This window comes from Echiichthys vipera (assembly GCF_963691815.1).
Source record: "Echiichthys vipera genome assembly, contig: SCAFFOLD_40, whole genome shotgun sequence".
Lineage (NCBI taxonomy): Eukaryota > Metazoa > Chordata > Actinopteri > Perciformes > Trachinidae > Echiichthys > Echiichthys vipera.
The window spans coordinates 187984-205461 of NW_028154804.1; the positions used below are offsets into that span (position 1 = coordinate 187984).

Genomic DNA, 17478 nt, shown 5'->3' on the forward strand with positions numbered 1-17478 from the left:
TCAAAATAAAACTGTGAAGTTCAGTTTACCGGAAATGGAAAATTACGATATTTGTTTTATATATCATAACTGAAATATGATGTAATGTAATGAAAACATATAATGTAATATGTTGTATAGTTTAATGAAACATCATAAAATAATATAAAGTAATATACACATCAAAATGTAATATAATATAAATGAATATATATATAAAAAAGAAAATGTAATATATAATATAATTTAATATAATAGATCATGATATAATAATTTAATATAAAATAGTATACTATAATATAAATTAATTTAATATATAAAAAATATACTATCATATAAATTAATTGAATATAATATAAAATAATATACTATAATATCAATAATATTAATTCATTCCATATAAAATAATTTATAATATAAAATAATATACTATAATATAATATAAAATAATATATTATAATATAAATTAATTTAACATAAAAAAATAGACTATACCATAATATAATTTAACATAAATGAATATGATTTAATTTAATATAAAATAATATAGTATAGTTGAATATAATTGAGTTGAATTCCGCCGGTTTATGTAAATGTGAGAGTGGGCTGCGTGATGACGTCACCGGCCGTGCGTCAGTGTGGAGGAATGTGCGGAAACTTTGGTCACTTTACTTTCTGCTCTTTTCTGACCGAAGAAGAAGAAACTCGCGCTTTCGCCTGAAACAGAAGCGCAGCGGCGGGAAAGTGAGCAGCGCAGGTCCCGGTGAGTGTTTCCCCGCGGCTCGGTGCGTGTGAGGCGGCCGCGGAGGAGCCGCAGAGGCCGCGGAGAGCCGTTTAAAATGGAGTCCGTGAGGAAGAAGAGGCGCTGTCCGGCTGATCAGCACCACGGCTAACTCTCCGGCCCCGAGCCCGAAAACGGCTCCTCACGGCCGGCCTCCGCCTCTACATACACTTAATACACTTTAATACACTTTAATATACTTTACATGTTAACTTTAAAACACTTTAAACACCAGTTTAAAACACTTTAAACACCAGTTTAAAACACTTTAAACACCAGTTTAAACCAGTTTAAATCACTTTAAACAGCAGTTTAAACAGTTAGACGTCCGCGTGCAGGAGCCTGTTCTTCCGCACTCTCACTTTCAACAAACTCTCTTTAAACTTCTGCATCGAGTTTAAGTGACTTTACGTTCATCACACGGTCACTTTCTAACCTTTAACTCACTTTAAACAGTCTCTAAAGTGAGTTTAATGGTCTCTAAAGTGAGTTTAATAGTCTCCAAAGTTAGATAAAGTGATTTAAAGTGAGCTAGAGTGAGTTAAACAGTCTTTAAAGTGAGCTAAAGTCATTTAAATAGTCTCTAAAGTGAGTTTAATGGTCTCTAAAGTGAGTTTAATAGTCTCTAAAGTGAGTTTAATAGTCTCTAAAGTGAGTTTAATAGTCTCTAAAGTGAGTTAAAGCGTCTCTAAAGTGAGTGGTCTTGAGTCAGAGCGGATCTTGTGTAAATCAAACTTTTTAAATGGTTATTTATCAGAAACACGGAAGTGAAACGTGTTTAAAGTGGTTTTGCAGACGGACTCACTGGTGTGGCTGCAGTTTAACAGTGTTAATAACGTTATTAATGTTAATAATGTTAATAACATAAGTAATGTTAACAGTGTTATCAGTGTTAACAGTGTTAGTAACGTCACTAACGTTGATGTCAAAGTCGCTGTCGACTGAACTGTGGTGCTGTTTCAAAATGGCCGACACACTTTCCCTGTTTCACCCGCTGCACTTTTATCTATTTATATATATTTATATATATATAAATATTTACTTTACATCATCTTTATTTATTTATTTATTCCCTGTTTCACCCACTGCACTTTAGTTACTTTACTTTACACCATCTTTATTTATTTACTCACTTTATTTATTTATTAACACCATCTTTCTTTCTTTATGGTGCCCATAACTTTGTGCGTTTACTCATTTTATATATAAAATATAAATATTCACTGCACTTCATATATTTATATATTTAGTGTTTATTATAAACATAAATGAAATGGATTCATATTTTTTAAATAATATTCATAATTAAAGTTTGAGGTTCACTCAGAGTTCATGTTGAACGTTAAACCTTTACTCTGAAGTCGCTCGTTCACAAAGAAACAAGAACCAAAGAGACGAACACGGAACGTTTCTGTCAAAGCTTCACGACTCATCATAAATGATTTACTCTGACAGAAGTTCATCATCAGAACATCAGCGTGTTTCCATAACTGACCCGGAGTAAAGGGTCCGTCGGTGCGTCGGGTTCTGGAGCCGCAGAGACGCTCTGGACGCCCCGTCTTCACTTCCTGTCCCCGTCTTTCTCTGCAGCGTCTCGTCCTCGCTGAAGCAACATGGCCGCTCAGACGGTGTTCTCCGTGTTTCCTGTCGCAGACGCTCAGGGCGACATGCCCCGGGACACGCTGCCCGCCCCCCAGCTGGTGATGCTGGCCAACGTGGCGGCGGAGACGGCAGCGGAGGGCGGCGGCGGTGACGGCAGCGCCGCCGACGAGAAGGAGATGATGGAGCTGAAGACGGTGGGATCCAACTATTCAGACAGCGAGGAGGAGAGCATCATCAGGTCAGGGGTCACACGGCGTGGTCAGGGGTCACACGGCGTGGTGCTGCCGCCGCTACAGAGCTGCGTGTGTGTGTGTGTGTGTGTGCGTCACCTCACCTGTGTGTGTGTGTGTGTGTGTGTGTTCAGGTACAGCTACGATAACCAGAACTACAGAGAGGTGTGTATCATCGAGTACCCAGAGTCTCCCAGCCCCAACATCGTGGCCGTGGTCGTAGGAAACGAAGAAGAAGAGGAGGAGGAGGAAGAGGAGGGGGACAAAGCTGAAGACCTGTCCCGTCCCGCTCGGCCCCGCCCCTCCACCGTCACCGTGACACCTGAGCAGGACGTCAAGGGTAAAAGCAGCCCGCCTGCCGGCGCCGTGGCGCCGGAGAGCACCAAGAAGAAGAAGCCGTTCCACTGTAAGCCGTGTCACTTCCAGGCGCAGAACGAGCGGGAGTTCGTGGAACACCTCGGCACGCACGGCGTCAGCAAGATGATGGTGGTGAACCGGGTGGAGGGCCGGACCAGGGCCAGGGCCAAGGAGACGGAGACGGAGAGAGAGGCCCAGGGGCAGTCAGGGGGGGAGGGGGAGAGCGGCGGGGAGGCGGCGGCAGCGGGGGACGCCAAAGGGCTGATCAGGTGTGAACGCTGCGGATACAACACCAACAGATACGACCATTACATCGCTCACCTGAAGCACCACAGCAAGGAGGGCGACGACCACAGGTGAGCGCCGCTACTGTGGTTTCTACCAGTCATTATTCACCTTTACTTTAACTAACCCTGTGTGTGTGTGTGTGTGTGTGTGTGTGTGTGTGTGTGTGTGTGTGTGCGTGTGTGTGTGTGCGTGTGTGTGTGTCTGTCTGTGTGTGTGCGTGTGTGTGTGCGTGTGTGTGTGTGTGTGTGTGTGTGTGTGCAGGGTGTTTAAGTGCACTCTGTGTCCCTACACCACGGTGAGTCAGTATCACTGGAGGAAACACCTGAGGAACCACTTCCCCAGCAAACTGCACACCTGCAGCCAGTGCTCCTACTTCTCTGACCGCAAGAGCAACTACATCCAACACATCCGCACACACACAGGTAACACACACACACACACACAGGTAACACACTCACACACAGGTAACACACACACCTGAGTCCGTCTGTCTCCAGATGAGTGTGTGACCTGTGTCCCCTGTGTCCTCTGTGTCTCCAGGTGTCCGTCCCTTCCAGTGTCCGTACTGCGACTACTCCAGTTCTCAGAAGACCCACCTGACCCGGCACATGAGGACCCACTCAGGTGAGTCTGGACTCTCTTCTGTGTTCACACAAACTTCTAATACATAAACAAACTTCCCTGAAGTCCTCAGATCAGAAGAGTCTTAGTTTTGTAACAGATGACTTCAGGCTCTGAGGTTGAGTCCTGAACACAGACACAGACCTGGAGGAAGACGGGTAAAGTGTCTCCTAACAGACTTGGACCTGGACCTGGACCTGAGTGCAGACAGAACCCAGACTTGACTTTGACTTGAGCAGCGTTGATGATGCGTTGAGGGGTGCACGATGACTCTGGACTGTAAACACAGAGCTGGTCCTTGTCTTCAGGTCTCTGACTGTAAACATGTCTGTGTTTGTTGCTCTCCCTGAAGCGGCCATGTTGGATTAACACGGTAAAGTAACTCGCAGTACAAGTCCATGCTGTGACCTCTTGTGTTGTGCACCTGTCTGAGCACTGAAGCAGATCGGTCTGGAAGCACCCCCCACACCTGAGCCCTGTTGGACACCTGCAGTGGTTCCAGGTCGATCTGCTGCCGTGTGGAAGTGAAGCTCCTGCATGAACCGTCCCCTGCTGCATGGATCCCTTTGGTGTCTCAGCTGTTCACTGTCTCACTGCTGCACTTTAACACCCTCTTCCCGTCCTGTTTGCAGGTGAGCGTCCCTTCAAGTGCGAGAGTTGTAACTACCTGGCAGCCAACCAGCATGAGGTGACCCGCCACGCCCGGCAGGTCCACAACGGCCCCAAACCTCTTTCCTGCCCGTACTGCGTGTACAAAACCGCCGACCGCAGCAACTTCAAGAAGCACGTCGAACTCCACCTCAACCCTCGCCAGTTCCTGTGCCCTCTCTGCAAATACGCCGCCTCCAAGAAATGCAACCTGCAGTACCACATCAAGTCCAGGCACTCCGGCTGCAACGTCTCCGCTGTTGACATCTCTAAGGTCAAACTGCGTGTGAAGAAACCCGGTCCTGACGTCGCAGAATCTGAATCCAGAGCAAGCAAATTTGACAATTCATCCAGCATCGACGAGGACTTTGACGTGGCCGACATCGACGACATCGACGACATGGACGAGGACGGGGCCGTGTACTCGAGCCCCATCAATCTGTCGATCAGAAAGAGCGGCCGGCCCAGCGTCGCCCCACCGTCGCAGAGTGAAACACCCGACAAGGCTCCGAAGAAGTCCAGCGTCACTGCTGAGAAAGACAAACTACAGAAGGTGAAAGACAAGGTGGAGCCGCAGAAAAAGATCACGACACGGCAGAAGAAGAGTGAGAAGGTCAACGAGAATCTTCCAGAGAGGGAGACGACGACGGCTGCTGCTGTGAATGCAGACAAGGGAAAGAGACGAAGCAAGAAGCTGCCGGCAGAGAAGACTCCTGTCCAGGACCAAGCAGCAGTTACTGAACCAGGAAAAGACCAAATGGAGACGGACAAATGTGACCAACAGAGACTGAAGGAGGAACAGACAGAGGAAGAAAAACTGAAGCCTGAGAAGGAGAAAGAACATCAGAAGAATGAAAGCAGTGGAAAGGAGAACAAAAGCCTCAACAAGCCAAGGAAGTCTGGATCCAAGAAGTCAGAGAAAGTTCCACGACAGGTGGAGGAAGCTCAGCAGAAGACGGACGGTCCTGAGAAAAGTCAAAAGGAAAAGGCTGTGAAGAGGAAAGCTGCAGAGGCCCTCGATCTTACCCAACAGTTCTCATCTGAGCCTCCTCCAAAGGCCAAACGGGTGAAAGCCGCCACCGCAGAGAAGCTGCAGGCGAAACCTGCTTCAGAAGACACTAAGAAGATGAATGCTGCCGCTCCTTCACCACAGAAGTCCAACGGAACAACTCCTGTGAAGCAGAAGAAGACCAGGAACACCAGCAAGAAAGCCACGGGCCTCCAACCACCTGTGGGTCCAGTCCAAGACCAGAAGACTTCTGTCCACAGTCCATCCACAGAAGTGTTCGCTCAGCTGGACGACCCAACACTAACCACAGCCTCCGAGCACCAACCGACAGGAAACAGCCCGGCACAGGAGGACCCCACTCCAACAGTGCCAGAGAAGACCATGAACAATCCCTCTGAGGAAACGGACGCCCCACCCTCAAAGAAGACTCTGAAGAAACCCTCAAAGAAGACCCCGAAGAAACCCTCAGAGAAGACAGAGGTCACACCCTCGGAGAAGACGGAGGTCACACCCTCAGAGAAGACAGAGGTCATACCTTCGAGGAAGAGTCAGAACAAACCCTCAAAGAAGATGGAGGTGATACCCTCGGAGAAGATGGAGGTGATACCCTCGGAGAAGAAGGAGGTGATACCCTTGGAGAAGACGGAGGTCACACCCTCAGAGAAGACAGAGGTCATACCTTCGAGGAAGAGTCAGAACAAACCCTCGGAGAAGATGGAGATGATACCCTCGGAGAAGATGGAGGTGATACCCTCGGAGAAGATGGAGGTGATACCCTCGGAGAAGATGGAGGTGATACCCTCGGAGAAGAAGGAGGTGATACCCTCGGAGAAGAAGGAGGCGATACCCTCGGAGAAGATGGAGGTGATACCCTCGGAGAAGATGGAGGTGATACCCTCGGAGAAGAAGGAGGTGATACCCTCGGAGAAGAAGGAGGCGATACCCTCGGAGAAGATGGAGGTGATACCCTCGAAGAAGACTCTGAACAAACGTTCGGGGAAGAAGGAGGCTTCACCCGCCTGCAGCTCAGGGGAGGACACACCTTCCCCGGCTGAAGAGTGCCCAGCTCCCACGTTTGTCAAACCCACATCCCCGCCTTCTCTGGTGCTTCCAGGCCAGCGAAGCAAACCCGCTGATCCGGAGGACGACGAGGGCATCCACAGCAGCCACGAAGGGGGGAGTGACATCAGCGACAGCGCCTCTGAGGGCAGCGATGACTCTGGCCTCAGCGGCGCCGGGTCGGGCAAGATGGCAAACGACCCCGAAACGCCCACCGATGAGATCCCGACACCGACGGAGCTCAAGAGCCACTTGTGCATCTTCTGCGACCGTACTTTCCCTCTGGAGGTGGAGTACCGACGGCACCTGAACCGCCACCTGGTCAACGTCTACTACATGGACAACACGGCCAAAGCACAGAAGTGAGGCTCCGTTTCCATGGCAACACTTTCTTTTCTTCCTTAAACTGAAAACTTTGATTCCTGGCGCTCAGTTAACCTCAGTTAGCTGCTCTTTATAAATATGAACTCTGGAGCTCCTGGTCTCACTGTGCCTCTGAACCGGAGCCAAAACAAGAGTTTGACCTTTGAGCTCAACACGTCGTGCAAAAGTGCCAAACTGAGCACAAATTAAATGACTCGAACATGTTTCAGACTGAATTTGGTTCAAATCAAATCTGACATCAAGTGGAACCTGAACCGATCCGAGGGTTAGTGACGTACGACCCGTCACCACGACGGTCCCCTCCACCGGTGCCTTAACGTGTAACTCCAGGTTAACTCCTCCTCCAGGGTCTGTGTCTGCACGTTAATCCTCAGTAACCATGGAGACGGTTTTTATTCAGGTGGAAATCAGAAGAGATGCTAACAGCCGGACATGGCTAACAGTGATTAGCTCGGGGCAGCACGGTGAAGGCATTCAAAGGTCTTTTTTAACCACTAATGCTGCTGAAAATAACACACACACACACACACACACACACACACACACACACACACACACACACACACACACACACACACACACACACACACACACACACACACACACACACACACACACACACACACACACACACACACACACACACACACACACAGGAGAAGAGTCCCTACACACAACAAAGCACCAATGGGCTCCTTCCTCTGGTTAAAGCTTCACCGTGCTGCCCCGAGCTAACCACTGTTAGCCACGTGCTGCTGTTAGCATCTCTCCTGATTTCCACCTTAATAAAAACAGTCTCCATGGTTACTGATGATTAACGTGCAGACAAAGACCCTGGAGGAGGATTTAAACAGAGTTACACTTTAAAACTTTCTTCTTCCGACTGTACGATGATTCCCTGTCGCCGTGGTAACAGACCGCGGGTCGTTGTCATGTTCTGTGTGTGTGATTTAAACATCAAGTGCCTTTGACAATCAGCTGTGACGGGAACACTTTGATTATCCGACGGTTCGAGTCCCACGTGAATATCTGTAAACCATGAAATCTGAGTGTTTCCACCTTCAGAGGAGAACAAAGAGCAAACGCAGCAGATCTGTAAATATTTCAGTGCAATATTTGTTTGAGCGCAGAAGCCAAAGTGTGTCCGGACGTTTCCATGGTAACCTGCAGACGCTGGTTTAATAATGAGGCTGTAGACGAACGTGTGTGTGATGATGTCATCGTTTCATTTAACATGGACTTTATTTCACTAATGAGTAACAACGATAATGTTGCCTCAGTGTAGTTATTATTATTGTTATTAACATTAATCCTTGGATGACGGGACGCAACTGTACTCTGATGAATCATAACTTCACTTTGATTTTTTTCTGCTCTTTTTTAAATAAACATCTAAAAAATCTGAATCATCGCTTTGTTTTTGTGATCAACGAAGAAACGACGTCCGCAACAAACGTAGAAATGTTTCTGACCACAGCGGGAGGCTAACGACACGTTACAGAAGATCGTAGAGTTACAGACGATCGTAGCGTTACAGAAGATCGTAGAGTTACAGAAGATCGTAGCGTTACAGAAGATCGTAGACTTACAGAAGATCGTAGACTTACAGAAGATCGTAGCGTTACAGAAGATCGTAGTTACAGAAGATCGTAGAGTCACAGAAGATCGTAGAGTTACAGAAGATCGTAGTTACAGAAGATCGTAGAGTTACAGAAGATCGTAGAGTTACTGAAGATCATAGACTTACGGAAGATCGTAGACTTACAGAAGATCGTAGCGTTACAGAAGATCGTAGTTACAGAAGATCGTAGAGTCACAGAAGATCGTAGAGTTACAGAAGATCGTAGACTTACAGAAGATCGTAGACTTACAGACGATCGTAGCGTTACAGAAGATCGTAGAGTTACAGAAGATCGTAGCGTTACAGAAGATCGTAGACTTACAGAAGATCGTAGACTTACAGAAGATCGTAGCGTTACAGAAGATCGTAGTTACAGAAGATCGTAGAGTCACAGAAGATCGTAGAGTTACAGAAGATCGTAGTTACAGAAGATCGTAGAGTTACAGAAGATCGTAGAGTTACTGAAGATCATAGTTACAGAAGTTCGTTATTGACGACGTGTTTATTTCACAGCAGATTTATTTAGATCTGAAAATTCTCTTTAAACAAAACACTTTAAATAAAGTTTCTTAAAGTTCGTGGGCGGAGCCTGTGAGACAGGAAGTCCACCTGTGAGACAGGAAGTTCACCTGTGAAACAGGAAGTTCACCGTTCGGACAGGAAGTCCACCTGTGAGACAGGAAGTTCACCTGTCAGACAGGAAGTCCACCTGTGAGACAGGAAGTCCACCTGTGAAACAGGAAGTCCACCTGTGAAACAGGAAGTCCACCTGTGAGACAGGAAGTTCACCTGTCAGACAGGAAGTTCACCTGTGAGTGAGACAGGAAGTTCACCTGTGAGTGAGACAAGTAGTCCACCTGTCAGACAGGAAGTTCACCTGTGAGACAGGAAGTCCACCTGTCAGACAGGAAGTTCACCTGTGAGACAGGAAGTCCACCTGTGAGTGAGACAGGAAGTTCACCTGTGAGACAGGAAGTCCACCTGCAGGTGTTCACTTCTTCTTCTTCTTCTTCACCTGCAGCCTCTCGGCACCGTGGGCCGACAGTCCTCCGTCCAGCTGCCCCGCGGCCTTCTGGGGTTTGTAGGCGGCAGAGTTCCTGATGCGTTCTCCTTTCAGAGACACGACGTGAGGAAGCAGAGGCGGCGTCCTCAGGCTGAAACCTGCCGCCGCCGGACCGTGGACCCTCAACCGCACCTGGTCCCCTTCTGCCGCCGTCACCGCCACCCAACCTGCAGACGCACGCACGCACAGACGGGGTCAGAGTTCAACGGCATCGGAACAGAAAACGTGTGAAACAACAACAGACGGACAGACGGACAGTTGCCATGGTAACAGACAGTTGCCACGGTAACAGACAGACGGACAGTTGCCACGGTAACGGTCTCACCTGCAGACGACAGCTTGACGTCGGCGGCGGCCTCCAGGTAACCTCGACCCTCCGTCGTGAACTCCTGAGGAACCAGCGCAGGAAACGTCTTCATCCGCTCCGCGCCGCCCGCAGGAACCTGAACGCAGCACAGACGGCGTCAGCGTGATGTCACTGTGATGTCACTGTGATGTCACTCACGGGTCAAACGGGCGCGGCTCACCCCCAGCAGGACGTCTCCCGCGTGCTTCTCATAAACGTCGTCGGCCTTCTCCACGCCGGTGATGTGAACCGGGACCCGGGCGGACGCCACCACGGAGAACCAGCAGGACTTCCCCCCCTGTGACCACGACAACGACAACAGCTGATCAACAACAACAACAACAACAACAACAGCTGATCAACATCATCACCACCACGATGGCGGCGGCGGCGACCTGCAGGAAGTCGATCCGGGCCAGAGCTCCCAGGAACAGACTCATCCCCGGCTTCAGCACGAACGTCCTCGGGACCAACGCCTGCGTGGGAACCACTGACATCACTTCCTGTTCCGTCAACAGCTCCAGGATCTGACGGAGATTTATAATGTTGTTGTTATTATTGTTATTTTCATTGTTGTTATTGTTGTCATTGTTGTTGTTTTCATTGTTGTTGTTGTCATTGTTATTATTGTTGTTGTTGTTGTCGTTGTTGTTGTCATTGTTGTTAATGTTGTTGTTGTTGTTGTTGTTAATGTTGTTGTCGTAAACGTCGGCGTCTCACCTCGTGCTCCTTCTTCAGTCCTGGAGAGTCAAAGAGCCAGTGAGCGTCCTTCAGCTCGTTAAAGGTGAACGGGTCAGCTGACCTGGGGACTGACACACACACACACACACACACACACACACACACACACACACACACACGCACACACACACACACAGACACACACACACACACACACACACACACACACACAGAGACACACACACACACACACAGAGACACACACACACACACACACGTACGTTAGGGACTTGGGTAACGTCCCGTCTCTGCTGCACAGACTCCAACAGTGGAGGACGCCGTCTGTCCTCACCCGTCTTCGTCCCCTCGCCGTCCTCGTTTTCTCCAAACGCCAAACTGTCCGGGTCAAACTGGACCTCACCGGGTTTGGACCCGCCCGACCGGAACGTCCTCCCAACACGACCTGAGGACAAGACGGGGACAAGAGGACGGGGACAAGAGGGAGACAAGAGGAGACAAGAGGGAGACAAGAGGAGACAAGAGGGAGACAAGAGGGAGACAAGAGGGAGACAAGAGGGAGACAGGAGGGGGACAAGAGGGAGACAAGAGGGAGACAAGAGGAGACAAGAGGAGACAAGAGAGAGACAAGAGGGAGACAAGAGGAGACAAGAGGAGACAAGAGGAGACAAGAGGGGGACAAGAGGGAGACAAGAGGGAGACAAGAGGGAGACAAGAGGGAGACAAGAGGAGACAAGAGGAGACAAGAGAGAGACAAGAGGGAGACAAGAGGAGACAAGAGGAGACAAGAGGAGACAAGAGGGAGACAAGAGGGAGACAAGAGGGGGACAAGAGGAGACAAGAGGAGACAAGAGAGAGACAAGAGGGAGACAAGAGGAGACAAGAGGAGACAAGAGGAGACAAGAGGGGGACAAGAGGGAGACAAGAGGGAGACAAGAGGGAGACAAGAGAGAGACAAGAGAGAGACAAGAGAGAGACAAGAGGGAGACAAGAGGAGACAAGAGGAGACAAGAGGAGACAAGAGGGAGACAGGAGGGAGACAAGAGGGAGACAAGAGGAGACAAGAGGAGACAAGAGGAGACAAGAGGGAGACAAGAGGGAGACAAGAGGGAGACAAGAGAGAGACAAGAGGGAGACAGGAGGGAGACAAGAGGGAGACAAGAGGAGACAAGAGGAGACAAGAGGAGACAAGAGGGGGACAAGAGGGAGACAAGAGGGAGACAAGAGGGAGACAAGAGGGGGACAAGAGGGAGACAGGAGGGAGACAAGAGGGAGACAAGAGGGAGACAAGAGGGGGACAAGAGGGAGACAAGAGGAGACAAGAGGGAGACAAGAGAGAGACAAGAGGGGGACAAGAGGGAGACAGGAGGGAGACAAGAGGACGGGGACAAGACGGGGACAAGAGGGAGACAAGAGGGAGACAAGAGGGGGACAAGAGGGAGACAAGAGGGGGACAAGAGGGGGACAAGAGGGAGACAAGAGGGAGACAAGAGGACGGGGACAAGACGAGGACATGTTTGGAACTTGAAGGGTCAAAGTAAACGTCATTAGATGTTTGCGGTGAGACTGTCTCTCCCCCCGTCCCACCCTCCCCCCCCCCCGTCTTACCCACGAGGTAGCCGTGTCTGCTGAAGCGTCTCAGTCTCTGGAGCTCGTCCTCCGTCAGCTCGCTCTCCGTTTGTCTCGCCGCCTCGTTCAGTCGCTCCTGGCGCCGGAACATCCTGTGAGGCGTCGGGTTGATGATGGGGAACTTCAGCAGGTCCAGAGTCGTCCCTGAACGCACCACGGGGACACGTTAGCATATACACTGTCCCTGAACGCACCACGGAGACACGTTAGCATAAACACAGTCCCTGAACGCACCACAGACACACGTTAGCATAAACACAGTCCCTAAACGCACCACAGACAAACGTTAGCATAAACACGGTCCTTGAACGCACCTCGGACACACGTTAGCATATACACAGTCCCTGAATGCACCACCGAGACATGTTAGCATAAACAGTAAGTCCCTGAACGCATCACCGAGACACGTTAGCATATACACAGTCCCTGAACGCACCGCAGAAACACGTTAGCATATACACAGTCCCTGAACGCACCGCAGACACGTTAGCATATACACAGTCCCTGAACGCACCACGGAGACACGTTAACATAAACAGTCAGTCCCTGAACGCACCACCGAGACACGTTAGCATAAACACAGTCCCTGAACGCACCACGGACACACGTTAGCATATACACAGTCCCTGAACGCACAACAGAGACATGTTACCATAAACGCAGTTCCTGAATGCACCACAGAGACACGTTAGCATATACACAGTCAGTCCCTGAATGCACCACGGACACACCATTAACATGAACACAGTCAGTCCCTGAACACATCACGGACACACCGTTAACATAAACAGTCAGTCCCTGAACACACCACGGAGACACGTTAGCATAAACAGTCAGTCCCTGAACGCATCACGGAGACATGTTAGCATAAACACAGTCCCTGAATGCACCACGGAGACACGTTAACATAAACACAGTCCCTGAACGCACCACGGAGACACGTTAGCATAAACAGTCAGTCCCTGAACGCATCACGGAGACATGTTAGCATAAACACAGTCAGTCCCTGAACGCATCACGGCGACATGTTAGCATAAACACAGTCAGTCCCTGAATGCATCACGGAGACATGTTAGCATAAACACAGTAAGTCCCTGAACGCATTACAGCGACATGTTAGCATAAACAGTGAGTCCCTGAACGCACCACGGAGACACAGTAACATAAGCAGTCAGTCCCTGAACGCATCACGGACACAGTTAACATAAATAGTCAGTCCCTGAACGCACCACAGAGACAAGTTAGAATAAACAAAGTCCCTGAACGCACCACAGACACACGTTAGCATAAACACAGTCCCTGAACGCACCACGGAGACACAGTAACATAAGCAGTCAGTCCCTGAACGCATTACAGACACAGTTAACAAATATTCAGTCCCTGAACGCACCACGGAGACAAGTTAGCATAAACAAAGTCCCTGAACGCACCGTGGACACACGTTAGCATATACACAGTCACTGAACGCACCACGGACACACGTTAGCATAAACACAGTCCCTGAACGCACCGCAGAGACACGTTAGCATATGCTCAGTCACTGAACGCACCACGGACACACGTTAGCATAAACACAGTCCCTGAACGCACCGCAGAGACACGTTAGCATAAACACAGTCAGTCCCTGAACGCACCGTGGACACACGTTAGCACAAACACAGTCAGTCCCTGGACGCACCGCGGACACACGTTAGACACTTAGAGGCGGCGTGCGTCTCACCGGGCCATGGCGAGATGGTGGCCTTGTGGATGAGGTCGGAGGCTTTGGTCTTGCAGTAGTCGGACTCGAGCAGCGCGTTGAAGAGCGTCGACTTCCCGGCGTTGGCGCTGCCCACCAGGTACACGTCCCCTTTGTACCGCCACGAGCGCTGCAGGCTGGAGATCAGAGCCTCCACGCCGTAGCCCGTCTTGGCGCTGATCAGGTGGACGTCGGTCACCTGAGCGCCGAAGCCGGCGTCCTGACAGTAGCGGGAGAGCTGGCGTTTGATTCGCTGCAGGTAGTTGGGCGCGTCGCCGGGCAGGAGGTCGATCTTGTTGCCGAGGACGACGATGTTCTTGTTGGTGCCCACCAGCTCGGGCAGGTCGGGGACGATGGAGTCGGGGACGTCCAGCAGGTCGACGATGAGCAGCACCAGCGCCCTGAGGGGGCGGAGCCTCCGCACCACGGCGCGGTACTCCTCCGGGGTCATCTGGACGTTCAGGGCCTTGTGGTGGTGGGTGAGCAGGTGGCAGCGCTGGCACGTGGCGCCGCCCAGATGCCCGTCCTGCAGCAGCTCCTTGAACTTCTCGCTGGGCAGGTACCCGGGGACGGCGGCGGCGGTGCAGTGCAGGAGGGCGCCGCAGCCCGAGCAGCCGGTGTCGCTGAAGGGCTCGTCCACGTCCGGCGTGCCGAAGACTTTGTGCTCGCCTTTATCCGCCGCCGCCTTCTTCTTCTTCTTCTTCTTGGACGCCACGAGGCTCGGGTCCAGAGGGAAGTCCACGTCCTGGAACTGGATCACAGAGTCAGGCTCCGCCCCCCGCCGGGCCACGCCCCCCAGCGCCTCCAGCTGGAGCTCCAGGGACCTGAGGCGCCGCTGAGGGGGAGGAGCCGAGGACGAGGGGGTGGAGGGGGAGGAGGGGGGAGAGGGGGAGGGGGGAGAGGAGGGCGGGCTCAGCTGCTCCTGACGGGGCTCCTCCTCTGGATCTGAACCACCACAGAAGAAGAAGAAGAAGAGTTACAGTGGGGCATCATGGGAAATGTAGTTTCCTGTTGGTAACAGTTTTTGATAACGTTGTTGTGGACTCTGTGGTCCCTCTGGACTCTGTTGTCCCTGTGGTCCCTCTGGACTCTGTGGACCCTCTGGACTCTGTGGACTCTGTGGCCCCTCTGGACTCTGTGGACTCTGTGGTCCCTCTGGACTCTGTGGACTCTGTGGTCCCTGTGGACTCTGTGGTCCCTCTGGACTCTGTGGACTCTGTGGTCCCTCTGGACTCTGTGGACTCTGTGGTCCCTGTGGACTCTGTGGTCCCTCTGGACTCTGTGGACTCTGTGGCCCCTCTGGACCCTGTGGACTCTGTTGTCCCTGTGGACTCCGTGGTCCCTGTGGACTCTGTGGTCCCTCTGGACTCTGTTGTCCCTGTGGTCCCTCTGGACTCTGTGGACCCTCTGGACTCTGTGGACTCTGTGGCCCCTCTGGACTCTGTGGACTCTGTGGTCCCTCTGGACTCTGTGGACTCTGTGGTCCCTGTGGACTCTGTGGTCCCTCTGGACTCTGTGGACTCTGTGGCCCCTCTGGACTCTGTGGACTCTGTGGTCCCTCTGGACTCTGTGGACTCTGTGGTCCCTCTGGACTCTGTGGACTCTGTGGTCCCTGTGGACTCTGTGGTCCCTGTGGTCCCTGTGGACCCTGTGGACTCTGTGGTCCCTCTGGACTCTGTGGTCCCTGTGGACTCTGTGGTCCCTGTGGACTCTGTGGCCCCTCTGGACTCTGTGGTCCCTGTGGACTCTGTGGCCCCTCTGGACTCTGTGGTCCCTGTGGTCCCTGTGGTCCCTCTGGACTCTGTGGTCCCTGTGGTCCCTGTGGACTCTGTGGTCCCTGTGGTCCCTCTGGACTCTGTGGACTCTGTGGACTCTGTGGTCCCTGTGGACTCTGTGGACTCTGTGGTCCCTGTGGTCCCTCTGGACTCTGTGGACTCTGTGGACTCTGTGGTCCCTGTGGACTCTGTGGACCCTGTGGACCCTGTGGTCCCTGTGGTCTCTGTGGTCCCTGTGGTCCCTGTGGTCCCTGTGGACTCTGTGGACTCTGTGGTCCCTGTGGTCCCTCTGGACTCTGTGGACTCTGTGGACTCTGTGGACTCTGTGGACTCTGTGGCCCCTCTGGACTCTGTGGTCCCTCTGGACTCTGTGGACCCTGTGGACTCTGTGGTCCCTCTGGACTCTGTGGACCCTGTGGACTCTGTGGTCCCTGTGGTCCCTCTGGACTCTGTGGACTCTGTGGACTCTGTGGTCTCTGTGGACTCTGTGGACTCTGTGGCCCCTCTGGACTCTGTGGTCCCTCTGGACTCTGTGGACCCTGTGGACTCTGTGGTCCCTGTGGTCCCTCTGGACTCTGTGGACTCTGTGGACTCTGTGGTCTCTGTGGACTCTGTGGACTCTGTGGTCCCTGTGGTCCCTCTGGACTCTGTGGACTCTGTGGACTCTGTGGACTCTGTGGACTCTGTGGTCCCTGTGGTCCCTCTGGACTCTGTGGACTCTGTGGTCTCTGTGGACTCTGTGGACTCTGTGGTCCCTGTGGTCCCTCTGGACTCTGTGGACTCTGTGGACTCTGTGGACTCTGTGGACTCTGTGGTCCCTGTGGTCCCTCTGGACTCTGTGGACTCTGTGGTCTCTGTGGACTCTGTGGACTCTGTGGTCCCTGTGGTCCCTCTGGACTCTGTGGACTCTGTGGACTCTGTGGACTCTGTGGACTCTGTGGACTCTGTGGCCCCTCTGGACTCTGTGGTCCCTCTGGACTCTGTGGACTCTGTGGTCCCTCTGGACTCTGTGGTCCCTGTGGACTCTGTGGTCCCTGTGGACCCAGGGACATATCACAGACCGGACCGTGTCCTCGCGGGGTCTCACCTGTCAAGTCCGAGAACACGAACTGTTCCTCCCGGTTCAGGTCCACGGTGCAGGTCTGGGTCCTGGTCCTGGTCCTGGTGCAGAGCTGCCGGCTCACAGCGGGTCCTGCAGCGGACACACAGACCCGTGTCCTCCGGACCCCCACCCGGACCCCCACCCGGACCCCCACCCGGACCCCCACCTGGACCACCTTCCACATGTTGGACAACAGCGCGAGCTCACCTTGGAGACACAGACGCACGCGACGCCACCGCTGCTCAAACGCTTCCACTTCCTGGACGGATGTGACGTAAAACCCGTCGTTTTTTATTTTTGTTGATTTTATTTTGAAAGATAAAAATGTTCCGCACGCGGACGTTTATCACCGGGAACACACACGGACGTGACGTCATGAAATAATAAAATATAAAGTCACACAAAGACGGCGAGTTTAACGAGAGTGACGTCACGACGCTCCGAGCGGAGACGTGACGTCAGGAGCTCTCACTCCGCAGCTGTTTCAGGAACTCACCGAGGGGCGGGGCTTACGTCCGCTAGACGAATCAGTGACAGGCAAGCTAAG

The 17478-nt window shown here is 51.8% G+C and overlaps 2 protein-coding genes across 4 annotated transcripts; one reads left to right on the forward strand and one right to left on the reverse strand.

The window, feature by feature from the left end:
• Window positions 1-617: 617 nt before the first annotated feature.
• On the forward strand, window positions 618-8685 carry rest (RE1-silencing transcription factor). Of its 3 annotated transcripts, none has more exons than XM_083940977.1 (7): window positions 618-742; window positions 2351-2600; window positions 2727-3305; window positions 3499-3659; window positions 3778-3861; window positions 4491-6139; window positions 6236-8685. In XM_083940977.1, exons 2-7 carry the CDS (start codon window positions 2374-2376, stop codon window positions 6938-6940), a joined length of 3405 nt encoding a protein of 1134 aa, XP_083797103.1. In that variant the 5' UTR covers window positions 618-742; window positions 2351-2373; the 3' UTR covers window positions 6941-8685. The 3 variants fall into 3 exon arrangements, with proteins under 3 accessions (XP_083797103.1, XP_083797104.1, XP_083797102.1); XM_083940978.1 differs by having other exon boundaries at window positions 4491-6115; XM_083940976.1 differs by having other exon boundaries at window positions 4491-8685.
• A 339-nt stretch (window positions 8686-9024) lies between these two features.
• noa1 (nitric oxide associated 1) lies at window positions 9025-17115 on the reverse strand (the record flags this gene model as incomplete). The annotated part of the gene is made up of 9 exons (XM_083940971.1): window positions 9025-9809; window positions 9968-10085; window positions 10170-10286; window positions 10384-10515; window positions 10709-10797; window positions 11022-11132; window positions 12296-12460; window positions 14037-14999; window positions 16917-17115. 9 exons carry the CDS (start codon window positions 17113-17115, stop codon window positions 9571-9573), a joined length of 2133 nt encoding a protein of 710 aa, XP_083797097.1. The 3' UTR covers window positions 9025-9570.
• Window positions 17116-17478: the final 363 nt, after the last annotated feature.